The sequence below is a fragment of the Microtus ochrogaster genome, linkage group LG5 (assembly GCF_000317375.1).
Source record: "Microtus ochrogaster isolate Prairie Vole_2 linkage group LG5, MicOch1.0, whole genome shotgun sequence".
In the NCBI taxonomy this organism is placed as follows: domain Eukaryota; kingdom Metazoa; phylum Chordata; class Mammalia; order Rodentia; family Cricetidae; genus Microtus; species Microtus ochrogaster.
This window is the reverse complement of record NC_022031.1, coordinates 2,116,701-2,130,876: the sequence shown is the minus strand read 5'-3', so window position 1 is coordinate 2,130,876 and position 14,176 is coordinate 2,116,701. Positions and strand designations below refer to the sequence as shown.

Sequence of the window (14,176 nt, the reverse complement as noted above, 5' to 3'; positions counted from 1 at the left end):
ACTCATTCCCCTTGACACAGTAACTAACTAATACTACTCATTCCCCTTGACACAGTAACTAAAAGGACTCATTCTTCTTAACCAAAACTGCTATGATGTTGTTCTTATAGCTTCCATATGTTTCTTCAAAACAAAATTCCACTGAAAAGGTGTGTGTTACAATCCCTAATCAGAAGAAAAGAAAATATATAAATTTCATTTTGCCTCTCTACATTTATTTATTTGTTCAACTTAGTCCTACAGAACTTAACTGGAGTTTCTGTCAACCAATGGAGAAGAAAATCCACTGTCTTGTCCTCAAGGTGTTTACAGTCTGGTCCAAGAGGCTGATACAGAGATAGCGCCATCTGATTGAGATGGAGTAAAGCCACACAGGGCTTTGTCAAAAGAAATGTGGGCACTGGTGTAAAGTGACTGACCTAAGGCTCTGACCCTTAAATAGGGTGCAGGACACAGGAAAACCAGGGGCCAAAGCATCAGGAACTCATATAATGAGAAAAAGATGAGAGCTCAGAGGGTCAAATAGTTGGTACAGCTGGCCTTTGAGGTGCATTTCCTATGACAGGTTTCCAATAAGTAGCTGACTGATTGATTGAATAACTGGCTGATTTTTCTCAGATAATATAAACTTCATAATGAAGCTCATAGGTCATTGAAAAGTATGTGAATTTTGTTTTGCAAATTAGAGCTAAAAAGTACAAATATCTATAATGATGTTGTGAAACTGTGAATGCGTAAAACAGGCCAGGTATTAAAGAATGTAGCCATGGGGGAAATGCCTTATGTGGTGTTAAGGTTCTGTGGGCAGATAGATATCTCACATGCAATCCAGCCCCCGAGGCTGAAGAAGGGACTTATGATATAATATGGTGTCAGTCTGCACTCGTGGACAAGGACAATAGGGTTATAGAAGGTGGCTTCCTGAATTCCATCTAAGGTAGGCAGTCACACTTGAAGTAGTCTGAAGGACAATCAGAAGCCCATCTCTATGTCCAGTGACACTGTACAAACATCTTTCAGTTCCGTCAGGCTGTCCCTAACCCTCCCTCAACATCCCACACTTGGTGCTGATCCTCTCCCTTTCACCATCCCTCCTTTAACAATAACCCCAAAAGGTCCAATGCAGGCATTCCTCACACATAAAATCCATGGAAACCCCCCAAGTGTCAGATCGTAGTTGAAAGTGTAGCACTAACCACTGGAAAGTTGGAGACACCTAGGATAGAGCATAGCTGCACTAGAGAGGAGAAAGTGTGACTCTGGCGGCATCTGAGCTCAAGTGGCTAGGAGCCTTCCTCAGTCAAACAGAGGCATTTCTTCACAGATAACACTCATGCTAAGATTATGAATCTCATTTTGAGGAAAACTTTGTATCACTTTAATATGTTCCCAGTAAGATTTACACACAGCATGAAAAATAACCCATGGCAAGGTCATTTCTGTGCCATTACAGGTATCAAATGACTGTCGCTGTATATGTAAGAAGTTGGAGAGGTTACAGGTTCGCGGGGCTAGATTCGGTGTCATGGTGCCACGCTGCTGCTTTGCTGACCTCCAGGTGCTCCTGGTTCTTTCTCTAGACTCTCAATGTCCCGACAGTGACAAGAGAGAGCAGCAGAATACAAATTCTAAATAGCAAGCTTACAGGGATGCCACCCATGGAGAAGAAGCACGAACCAGGAAATTTATTTTTAAAAAACTTAATAAGGTTTATTTCATGGAATTTTTGGGTTTAAATTACTGAGTTGTTTTCCTACATTATAAACATCAGTTTGCTTTATAGAGGAATTGAAGGTATGCACTAATAATGTTCCGTTATGAAGTGTCTCACTTTATTTTCTAACCTTGTATTCAAATTATTATCTGCATATGTTTATGTGTGATTTGTATGTTTGCATGTGTGTTCGCACATGTATGGGCACATGAAGATGTTTGTACATGTGTATGCAGATCAGGAATGTATTATCCTTCATCCTTGTTTGTTCTTTCTGTTTACTGAGTCATGATCTGTCCCTGAAACTGGAACTAATTCAGCTAGTCTAGGAGACCTGTTTGCTCCAGAGATTTCCCCCGTGTTCACCACCCAGAAGTGGAATGAGATATGCACGCACTCTCCTGGTTGTTTGTGGGGTACTGAGGATTTGAACTCTGGTCCTCACACTTGTCCAGCAAGGGCTTTATCACTGAGCCAATTTAAATATTTATAACACTTTTATCAGCACCTACTATTCATTTTCTGTTTGCCTGTCTTACTTGCATTTTGGGTTTTACACTAAAGAACTAACTTTGACCAGATTTCGGCAAAAAGCTAACATGCTGAAAAAAAAAACCCCATTGGATTATTTCATAGAGTTCAAGGAAAAATCAAGAAGGGAAAAGAAAGTGACAGATTTTAGAGAAATTAGCAGGGAGACTTGGAGAGACTTCCCACCGCAGATACTCCTTTCAAATTAGTTCCTGTGATGTCAACCTTATGGCTTTCCTCAACCCCACCTCCATTTCAGTTTTTTGGAAAGAGCTCTTATTGGACACAAGTTAGATCAAATATTCTACTGGAAAAAAAGTTTAATAATAATGTGTATTAATGGGAATTTAAACCTAGCCACTGGAGAAGCCAAAAGTACAGAAAATAGAGAAATTTCTTAGAAGGGGGAAACCTGGTTAACTAATAAATCACTTCAAAAGATACATTTCCATTTCAAGTACCTCTCCTTCCCTCCCTCTGTGCACTCATATTTCTTGAAAGTTTTGATTTCTTCGGCCCCTGTAGCCCTGTCCATACTGAGAAAAATATTCCAAGGCTCATTCTTCTTTGCTTTGCTTTTTTCCTTCCCCTTATTCAATGGCATTAGTATCAGACAAAACTTCCAATTTCATCCTGAAAACTACCTTCCTGTTTTTAAATGATCTATTTCATTCATACTTAAAGAGTAGTGTTTCCCCAGTTAAAAACTACGATTATGTGAAAAATCATAAAATCATCTTGGAATTATTACTATCAATTTGCCCTTTCTTGATGTTAGGTTTCAGCCCTGGCACAAACAGCGGAAGTGCCTGTTGCAATGGCTACTCTTGGCTGTCAGCTTGACTACATCTGGATGACACATGCCCATAATCTAGCCCTTGAGACTCGAAGGCACACCTTTAATCTGGGCCACACCTCCTGCTGGGAGTCTACATAAGGACAATGGAAGGCCGTGTTCTTCACCTGCCTGCCCTCACCTCCATCACCACATCCATTCCTTCTTGGAGATCCCAGAAGTGAAACCTCATGGAACTGGGCCGCTACTAAATTCTGGGACTTTCCATTCATGACTAGCTGTTGTTGGACTGAAGCCTGTAAATTATTCCAGTAACTTCACACACACACACACACACACACACTTATATGTCCAATAACATTCTCAAGACACTCATCTTTCTTCACATCGTGTGTGTGTGTGTGTGTGTGTGTGTGTGTGTGTGTGTGTGTGGAGAGAGAGAGAGAGAGAGAGAGAGAGAGAGAGAGAGAGAGAGAGAGAGAGAGATTCATTCTGTAAGTTTTGTGACTCTAGAGAAACCTGACCAATAGCGCCCTGTTCAGCATCAAAGCAGACCTGGTCACCAACTTCTCCCAGCATCCCTCAGTCCTTATCTGTTACAGGACACTCCTGGCTGGCATACTTGGCTCCCTAGCCTGAACTCACCAATCAAGGGTACTGGGCTGTTTTTCCCTATATAATCCAGATATTTTGATTACCTGCCCTTTTTTGTACTCTTGGCTTCCTGGTTACTGCACCAGCTCCCCTCTCTCCTCTCTTACTTCTCCTCCCCCTCTTCCCACAGGGCACAGCTAAGTCTGGTCGTGACCAAATGAGCCTCCCCGGACATCCAGGGACTGCCTCTACCTATGTTCGACCACATTCAACAATAAACCTTCTCCTCCACCATACCTAAGAGCATTCATGTTTCCTTTTCTTTTCCTTTTTATTTCTTTTTTATTCTCTTGATATTGCTCCAAAGACCTAGAATCATGAAAAGGTCTTTAAATAAGACTGCACGATCCTACTGATAAATGGTTCTGTAAACTTTGATCTATAGCCATCAAGCAATAGTTACTGAAACATTATAGGACATTAGCCGCCCAGTATTGCTATCACTTGGAATAAATTACTAAGAAATTCGGGAATCTTTGCCAGAGAAAAATTCTAAATTACATGGGACTAATACACAATAAAATAATGTTCTACGTGCCTATTTTTCAAATGAGTTTTCATACATCAAAGAGCTGCTAATTATGACTAATAACCTTTTAGCCCCCAAACTAGTGATAACTACAAGTCCCATAATGCAAAGCTCGAGCCTGAACCTAGGTTACCCACAGTGCCTCCTGGGAAATGAAGTCTTTTTGTCACCTACTTGGCAAACCAGATACTGTAGCCCCACTTCTCAGAAAGTCGCTTTTAATAATAAAGCCTGTGACAAGCCATCGATTCCCTGGGAGGAGATTGGATTTGTTCTGGCTACTTCAGAGGCAGGGACCAACAACTCTAGTGCGAGCCTCCGGGGGCGGCACCATGCTGTTACGTCACTTCCTGGAGCCGCAGCCCCGGCCGTCCTCCCTCTCTCCGGTTCGCGGGAAGCGGGCTGGGCGGCTGAGCACAAGCACCGAGCAGCTGCCTGCGGGTGAAGGTCACGTGCCTCATCCCGGGGAGGAGGCGACCTGCCGCTGTCGAAGAGGAGCCGCCTTCCTTAACCTGAAAGCGGGGGCCGCAGAGCGCGCCGAGGTAGGACGCGGGGACACCTGCCGCCTCGACGGCTGGCGGAGGGTGCGGGGCCGCTGCGGGACCCCACGTCAGCCCTGACCTTCAGTCACCCTGGGAGCGCCCAGCGGAGACCACACCGCCCTGCCATGTCCCCCGGGACTGCTGCCACCCACCTCCCGTCCAAGTGAGACAGGTAGCATTGGCGCATCCTCATGGGGGACAAACGTCAGGCGTCCCCAAGAACGCGCGCGACACGCCCTCCGCTCAGCTGCTCCGGCCCGTGGAATTCCGGGGTGCACGCGTAGGCCGTCTTTGGCAGCCCGGGGCCTCAAGTGACAGATGTAAACCGCTGGCGCTGAGAACTCTGAGAAGTCATTCTCAGTTATCCTTTCTTCTTTTTTTTTTTTTTTTTTGGTGGGGGGGTGCGTCAGGAAGAACTCAAGAGGTGAATCAGCAGCTGGGGGTTCTTGAATAATATTTGACTGTAAGGAAGGTTCACTGGCCACACGAGGTTAAAAACCCTGTTTCAGCATCTTCCCAAGGGCAGTAGAGTTGAGCAAACGAAGCTGGGCTGGTAGGTTCCCTGTTGCTGTGTATAGACCTGTCATTTCTAGAAGTCAGCACTTCAGATTTTAGAGTTTGTTACTTAGTGATGGGATGATAAATCATTACCTTTTATAGTACAAAATGACTCTGACACAAAATACAAACATCTTTTTGGGCCCTAGATTGAGAATTAGTCATCTAGAAACTAAAACAAAATCAAATCCTTTAATCTTGTTGATTGTACATCCTGATTAAATTTTGCTCAAAATTCATTAACTTGATCAAATTTATTTTTAAATCTATTTGATGCTAAGTTTTATAAAATGTTGTCTTCAGAACAGTTGTTGCTGACTTGGTGGTTTAGGTGCGTATCCCTGCGCTCGAGGCTGAAGCAAGAAGATCAGGAGTTCAAGTCTATCTGGACTTCTTAGCGAGTTCACAGGGAGCACCTTGGTAAGTCAGCAAGACCCTGTAAAGCCCAGTGTGTGCTCTTCAGGCTACAGTATGGTCCGCTAGCCGCGAACTAGGCTGGAGATTTAAAAACATACAGAGACATGGGGACACAGGTCATCCTTGAAACAAGAATGCCCCCTTTACTGTGTTCAGGGGCAGCTTATATAGGGCTCTGGCCATGCCCCAGCTCTTTCAGCTACAGACCCATCAGAACCCATTCCCCTGCCATCAGTGTCTCGTGCTCAGAGCAGCAGGCTTCAGAGCAGAGGAAAACAATTGTTTACAGGAAATTCAGGGTCTGGTGGTCTGCAGTCCCCAACAAGACCCCAACTAAAAATTAAAAACATTTTTTGAGAAGGGTAGAGTATCTGCCTATCATTTACAAGTCTCTACCAAAATAAGAGTACTTCTTAATACATACTACTAAGTTTGTGATTGACTGTGATTAGCATGCTTACGTCCTTGGTATATAAAAAGGCAATGTGAATGATTTTTCCTTTCTGTTCCTATGCTGTTCTTGTAGTACTCTCAGATGACAAAAATCTCTTATTTTAATCTGTTGGGATGGTGTGTTTGTATGTGTGTTAGGATTAAGTTCATTTGAAATGAGTATTGCAAAAATGGAGAAATGAAAGTAGGCAGAAAAAAGAATTCCATGTATTATAAGGGTTAAGAAAAGAGAAATTGAGTAAGTTGGTTCTCTTTACCTTGCAAACAAGAGTCCACAGAAGTAATTCAAATTAAAGATATCAGAAGTATGTCTTCATAAAATAATTGAGTACCACAAATTTAAAAAAAAAAATGTTTTCTTTTGTAGTATATTTTAGGTAGAACACTAACCCTTCAATATTTCCTTCTCATTTTAGATAGTGAATTTCTAAGAAGAAAATAATGAATTGCATAGTGGTTGTCCTTTAAGGGTTGGAGTCAATGGTGTACAGGTTTGTTGCCAAGGCCAAAGAAGATGGCAACCCCTTATGTCCCAGTTCCCATGCCAATAGGAAACTCAGCTTCTGGTTTTACAGCCAGCAGAAATCAACGGAGTTCTTCTTTTGGTAGTGGCTCCACAAGCTCAAACTCTTCCAGAGGCCAATTAGAAGACCCAAATATGGGTAATTTTAAGCAGACGAATGTTCAGGATCGGATGGATAGTACATCTTCAGTCTGTGGCAGTCCTCTCATCAGGACCAAATTTACAGGCGTAGATTCATCCATTGAATACTCTGCTAGACCCAGAGACACTGAAGAGCAGCATGCTGACTCAGTGAACTGGGAAGAGAGACCTTCTACACCGACCATTCTGGGTTATGAAGTTATGGAAGAGCGAGCCAAGTTTACTGTAAGTGTTGCTTCTGCACACAGTGACAAGTCAGAGACTGGCTGCCTGTGTCCTTAAGCATGTGCTCTTTTAGATGGTCCCATTCTTCACATTCTTTTCCGTAAAGTTCTGTGAATTTTACCCAACAGACATAACTCGGTAACTAGCACATAGATAAAGAAAAAGAACATGGTCTGCATACTTAGAGCACCTCATGCTCCGTGACAGCCAGTACCCACTCACCACTGCTTTTCTGGTAGTCTCAGTTAATTTTGCCCCATTTTGTCCTTGACTTAATGTGGCTGTTGAGCATGTACTCTTTAGGATCCAGTGTTGTTTCAGCATTATGCTTGGAGGAGTCACCCTGAAGCTTGCATAAGTTAGGTAGCTCATTTTTATTGTTGGCAATACTTGTTTCTTAGGTTCTTCCAGACACTACTGCTGTGATATTAGTGTTGATCAGTTGGGAAGCACACGTACACATTTCCATTTGCAGTACACTTAGTAGCAAAGGCCTAGTTCGGAGGCCCAGCCGTGAAAGAGACTGGTGAGCCGTGCTCTGTAGGGGTTGCTCCACTGCAGTGTGTGGGATTTCCACTCCTTCCACACCTAACTAGTGTGTCACCTTTTCTCTTCCTTCTTAATTTGTGTATTCCAGTTTAGCTAAGATGTGAGTTTTCTTACCTAGCTAACGTGGAGGCACATGCCTTTAATACCAGCACTTTGGAGATTGCAGGTGGATCTGTTAGTTCATGGCCAGCCTGGTCTGCAGAGGGAGTTCCAGGACGGCCAGGGCTATACTGAGAAACCCAGTCTCGAACTACCACCCCCCCCCCCCGCAAAAAAACCATCCAACAAACATCCTCTTTAGCTATTGGATATTCTCTTATACATCTCCATTTTGCCGTTCTCTGCATTCTATATGCAAGTCCATTTTTAGATGTGTGTGTTGTGACTGTTCTTACTTTTCCTTAGGTCGTGTGATAGATACAGCCGTAACGTGCCCCAGTGTGCTCTTCTCTTTCCTTACTAATACTTTTTCCCTCATTTCTTCTTTAAGATGATGTCTACTGTGTAACCCAGGCTCTCTCTGTCATGCCCTTCTGCTGCCATGGCTTCTCAGATGCTAGGATTAGGCCATGTCTACTAAGCATAACTCTGCCTAGCACTTTTTTATAATTTTTGCCTCCTCTAATGTTTTTGCCCAACTTTTTTTGTTAGATCTTCCACGTTTTACATCAGCAGACCATCCAGGCACAATTCTTATGTCCATGTTATGATGAAAGGCTAAGCCATTTCTATTTTTCTGGGAAATCTCTTAATCAGACTTTTACTTAAAAGCGCTTTTTCCCAGTGTTGCCTATGACATAGTTCATAAAGGTGAGTCCCTTCTATGCTCCATTTTTCTGTATTACCAGTTCCACAGCCCTGATTAGTACAGATTTAATACCCAGTGTTTGCAGCACTCCGTTTCTCGGGATGGCCTCTGCTGTGTCTACCCTGTGCACTGGTTTTCTTAGGTCTGCAGATCAGCTGGACAGAACCTTCATCTTCACCTAGCTGATAAACCATCGACTTTAAGTCTTCAATAGTGTTTTGTAGTTGCCGATGCAGGTCTTGTGGTCAGATTTGCCTGGAATAGCTGTTTGATACTCTTAGAGGAGATCTATATTTATTTGTTTTCTGTTTTTTAACTACTTTTTAAAAAAAATCTGTCCAGTTGTAATATTTTGGGGTATTGATTCATTTGTTTCTTTTAAGTGCTTTCATACAGGGTTTCCCTATGTAGCTCTGGCTGTCTCTAAAACTCACTGTATAGACCAGGCTGGTCTTGCACTCATACAAATCTTCCAGCCTCTGCCTTCCAAGTGCTGTTGTTATAGACATGGGCCACCACACCCAGCCTAGTTTATATACTTTAATGTTGTGTGTTTATGCGTATTGGGCTGTGTGTGTTTGTCATTAACCCTGCCACACATTAGATCAAAGAGTTTGTTTTTGGATTTTCTTGCAGTAAAGTTTTTTTTTTTTTATACTGATGGTTCATGCTGTTAACTTATGCCTAGAGGAGAGGACCTCCAAGAAAAACTGTTAAAATTTTTGAAGAAACAATCTAGTATAGGATGCAGTTGTCATACCACTGGGATAAGATGCAAGTCTGTGTGAAAGCATCATTCATAATGTTTCACCAATTATGACCTGATGGCTGTTTCTTTAGTTTGACCCGCCCATCTTATGTAAGAATGTGTAGTCATTGAGAGTCTGCTAGGGGGCTGGAGAGATGGCTCAGTGGTCCCGGTTTCACTTCCTAACACTCGCATGATAGCTAACAACTGTCTGTAACTCCAAGATCTGACACCCTCACACAGATATGCATGCAGGCAAGGCTCCAATGCGCATGAAATAAAAACAAAAAACAAAAAAGTCTGCTAGGGGTGAGTGTTTGGTCCACCTAGATTCTTGTGTTGAAGCCTAACCTCCACAATGGTGCCGCTAATAAGTAGAAGCAAGCTGGGGGGCAGCTCCAGGAATAAAAGCGCTTGCCATCAAAGCTGATGGCCTTCACTCATTCCCGGACCCTCATGGTAGAGGGAGAGAACGATTCCAGATGTTGCTGTCTGACCTCCACACATGTGCTGTGCATTTTATCTTGGTCATAGTTTTAAAAATTATTTTGGTGTCTCCAGCTCCATGTATTTGATTATCTAAATGATTTCATGTTTCTTGTGTAAAAAGTACTTGATATATCAAGTAAAGTTTTCTAGAAATGTTTGACCTTTTTGTCTTTCCTCTTTCCTCCCTTCTCTCAATATCGTTTTCTCTGTATCTCTCCCTTTCTCTCTTCCTAGGTATATAAAATACTAGTAAAGAAAACCCCAGAAGAAAGCTGGGTGGTTTTCAGAAGATACACTGACTTCTCTAGGCTGAATGACAAAGTAAGTAGTCAGTAAATACCAAGCTGTCTCTCTTGTGAGTTAGGTATCTGTTCACTGTCTTTGTGGGTTCATAGGAAATCATAGACTTCATTTCACTGTAAGAATCTTCTGTGTCATCTGCACAGTTAGCTGCGTATTTATAAAAAAAAATAGGTAGTAAATGTTTAATGTTTTCTGTATGATTATATAACCTCAAAATTTGAGAAAAATCTGCATAAGATCACTTATAATTAAAGGGAAATGAACAAAAGTTTGTGATGTTAGTATTAGTTCTGTTACTGCTGACGCATTTAAAACTCTCCCTAAAGTGGCTTGCAATGATGTGTGGGTGCTTTTTAGGCCCAGACAAGCTCACAGCCAGTCGTGGGCCAGGCTGGACTCTTTATCTGGCGTCTCAAGGGAAGAATCAGCTTCCAAGCTCATTCAGGCTTTGGTCAGAGTTTAGTTACTTGATGTTGTAGGGACAAGTCACTTGTTTGATTGCTGCTGTCTTAGGGCATGGATCTGTCCATATTTGTGAGTCCTCCATCTTCAGAGCTGCAGCCCAACCTCGGTCAGTGACTATTCCGAAGCTGAAGAGAAGATATGCAGATAGCTAGTTATATAGTATTTAACAGTATGTATGGAATCAGAAATGCAAATTACAGCCACGGTGAATCCACTCCTTATGTAAAGGGATGACTAATGAGAGAAAGTGGAGAATCCCATGTGCAGGCCCTGGAGCAACTGGAATGCCTGCAGCACACCTGGGAGCCACCAAGAAGCACATGCAGAAAAAGCCTTAGTTGGTTTCATTATCTTAGCTTGCTTGGTGAATAATTTCATTTAGTTAATGGTTTAGAACAGTACTCAATTTATGTCATTAAGTTTAATGTTTATCTCTCTCTCTCTCCCTCTCTCCAGTTGAAAGAGATGTTTCCAGGCTTTCGATTAGCACTTCCTCCAAAGCGCTGGTTTAAAGATAATTACAATGCGGACTTTTTAGAAGATAGACAATTAGGATTGCAAGCATTTCTTCAAAACTTAGTAGCTCACAAGGACATTGCTAACTGGTATGTAACAAACTGAAATAGAGGTTATAAAATCATTTCAAAAGCCAATTTAAACTGAAGAATAATTTAGGAACAGCTTCATATAAGCACATAATGGAGGGCGGGGATTTAATTATTTCTCTCAGATCTCTACATGGAATTTCCTTACTTTCTTTCAATGAAGGAATTTATTTGTCATTTCATTTGTATTAAAGTTTTAAACATGAAGGGAAACTATTTTTATATCCTGCATGTTAGATAAATTCTGCATTTAAACAAAAACGTATATAGTATTCAACTTTTTGTTAATGTAAGAATAATTTTAAGGCTAATGTTTTTATGGTAATATAAAAAAGTAACATAAAAATTAGGAAGTTAGATTAATACATGTAGTAAAATAAATTTCTGGAAACATTGAACAGCGGATCAAGATTATTATTTTTTTTTACTTCTGAATATAAGAAAATCCCTTAATGAATTATCTTGTTGGACGTATTTACATTAGTAGAAAAATTAGGACTGTTTTACAAAAGCTACAGAGAACATTTACGGTGAACAGTAGCATATGGTACATGTCTATGGCTGTTTTTGCTGTTCAGATCATGATGGAAAATAACCAGAAACCCTGTGTCTCTTCTTCCCTTTGTTCTACTCCGCCTTTGCATGTCACCTTCCACCTTGCACTCTGCATGAGCACCTGCTCGTCAGGGCGGGCGGCCTCGGCCTGAGAATGGCCTTCAGACGCATTGGTGTCTACCCAGACCTGCCAGTCATCTTTCACACAGCCCTCACGACTTGAGTCTCTCCTCATGTTTAGGACCCACTCACACGTGTCTACTTTTCCTGTGTCGCTGCCATCTCCATCCTCCTGCAAGCAGGTCCCCGCCTGAATTGCTGTAATCTCCTTGCCTGCCTTCCCCTCGTTCACTCTTCCTTCTGTAGTTCACTACAGCCTCTCATGTTTTTGTGACGCAGTTTGATGAGGTCATTCTGGTTCCAGCCTACTTGACTGTCTTTCCATCACAGATTCATTATTTCTCCATTCTCTGTACATCTGCCGTATACATCTCCTTATCTAACATTATCGTGCTCCTTGGTCTTCAACTATGTTTCCTAGAAAGGCAGTGTTTCAGACTTCTCCTCTCTGGTAACTCCTATACATCCCAAAACTTTCAACACAGATGCACTTCATTAGGTAATGGCTTTCTTGACTAGCCCCTTGCCTCTCCAGCACAAAAAACAAGGTCTCTCCTTCCTCATAGTATTTGTAGGAGGCCATCACTGGTTTTAAAGTTCTCTCCTAGTGGTATGTAGTGAACTTCTGTCTTTCTAGGTAGGACGATACTACCTTTGTACCAAGCTTAAGAATGAGAAGATAGCACTTTAGCCATTACCAGTGTAATTTTCATGGCATGCCCATTAAGAAAGGCGGTTGTTTCTTGACTTTTACCATATTTTGGTTTGCAAAATATTTTTTGATTATTTGGTTCTGTTTCTTTCATTAGATTGTAAGGTTTAGTTGTGTGGTTATTTCATTATTGTGCAATGTGCCATGCTAGCACAGTGCAGACTCGGTCAGCTCTCACAATCTCTTGAATAAGTGAATGCCAAACCTGTTGTTAACTCTATTAGAAAAGAGAAGTTTGTGCAAATGAGGCAAAATACTTGTGTGTGTATATGCACAGAAATATATATATTTACATTTTTCAAAATGCAAAAGAAGAAAAGTTATCATTAATGACAGAACAAAAAAAGCAATAACAATAACTGTTAAGTATTCAAATCATAGAAAAGGTGCTTGAAATTTATCTTACACTATACCATAAAGGAACTGTAATAAAGAAATCTATACACGCTTACTCTTTTCTCTTGCCCATATTCAGTAAACCTTTGTACTGAAAATGTGCTAAATTACACTCTGTGGACCACTTTAAGTAACTTTGCTTACAATTTGCTTCTTAAGAAGCAAAATGTAACTTATTCAGATGCGTAGATTTCAAAATTACCAGGACTAGATTTCAGTCATTAAAAGTTAGGCATTGCAGCCAAATGTGGTACAGAAGCCTGGGGTACCAGCTCTTGGGAGGTAAAGGCCAGATGACTGTGAGTTTGAGGCCAGCCTGGGATGCGTGCAAAGGTCATATCAAAAAATAAAATAGATGAAATAAAGTAGATCAAATCTACTTAACAGGAAAAAGAAAAAGATGTAGGTCAGTAAAGAACATATGCCTTGTATACACGGGACTTTAAACCTTAGAACTGCAAATGAAAAGAATAGATGTAAACTGGATGGGATAGAGCACGCCTCTAAACCCAGCTCTTGAGGCAGGCAGATCTCTGTGAGTTCCAGGCCAGGCAGGGCTATGTAGAGTGAGCCTGTCTCAGAGAGAGAGAGAAGAGCATTAGTTCCTCTTGCACAGAGGGCCTGCAGTCAATTTCCAGCCATCTATTAAGATGGCACAAGTCCCTCTTCTGGCCTCCATGGGCAGCAGGCTCATAGCTTACTTACTTACATGCAGACAAATCACTTAAATGCACAAAATAAATCTCAAAACATTTTTTGAAAGATTACTGAGACAGCAAGCACATCTCTGATCATTGGTAGTTGCTTTTCTTAATTTACAAATGTGCATTTCAGGAAAATTAAAGTTTCTTAGCCAAGTAAGATGGTGAAAGTATTCATTTTCTTGGCATCTTAGTGGATTAAAATTTACAAAGTATCTAGTGAGTGTACTTCAACATTTATTCATCTAGGCCCTATTACTGCTTTTGTTTTACATCATCAGGATTCACAGAATCCAGTTAAGAAGTTATATTGATTGAAAATGAAATACTTTTGTTTTATGACAAAGTACACATTAATTTTGGGGGTATTATGTAACATGTAGCTTACAGTGAAAGAGGTTTCTTTAATTGTTAACGCATAAGAAGGTGAAGAGAAGGATTACTTATCTGTCATAAGGGTTAACCCCGTAACTCCTCGGTCTCATGTCTGTAGAGAAATTGGGCTTCTGTTTGAGTAAAAGAAGGAAGTTTGTAAATTACAGCTTTGTCTGATGAAGATTTTTAAAGTAGAGGCATTGGAAGGGAAGAGCAGCACTGGAAGGGAGGGAGGAGCAGTACTAGAAGGGAGGGAGGAGCAGCACT

The 14,176-nt window shown here is 41.4% G+C and overlaps 1 protein-coding gene and 1 pseudogene across 3 annotated transcripts in view; one reads left to right on the top strand and one right to left on the bottom strand.

Annotated features, from left to right (window-relative positions):
- LOC101987905 overlaps positions 1 to 3,313 on the bottom strand; it is a 12,287-nt pseudogene extending 8,974 nt beyond the window's left edge.
- A 1,266-nt stretch (positions 3,314 to 4,579) lies between these two features.
- Snx16 (sorting nexin 16) overlaps positions 4,580 to 14,176 on the top strand; it is a 23,805-nt gene continuing 14,208 nt past the window's right edge. The window contains exons 1-5 of one of the 3 annotated variants that reach the window (XM_005361816.2): positions 4,580 to 4,766; positions 5,628 to 5,744; positions 6,611 to 7,083; positions 9,912 to 9,998; positions 10,902 to 11,050. In XM_005361816.2, coding sequence (XP_005361873.1) covers positions 6,709 to 7,083; positions 9,912 to 9,998; positions 10,902 to 11,050 — 611 coding nt within the window. In that variant the 5' untranslated portion in view covers positions 4,580 to 4,766; positions 5,628 to 5,744; positions 6,611 to 6,708. Of the gene's footprint in view, positions 4,767 to 4,917; positions 4,939 to 5,627; positions 5,745 to 6,610; positions 7,084 to 9,911; positions 9,999 to 10,901; positions 11,051 to 14,176 lie in introns of those variants that run through there. The other 2 variants (XM_026786677.1, XM_026786678.1) reach the window with 2 other exon arrangements.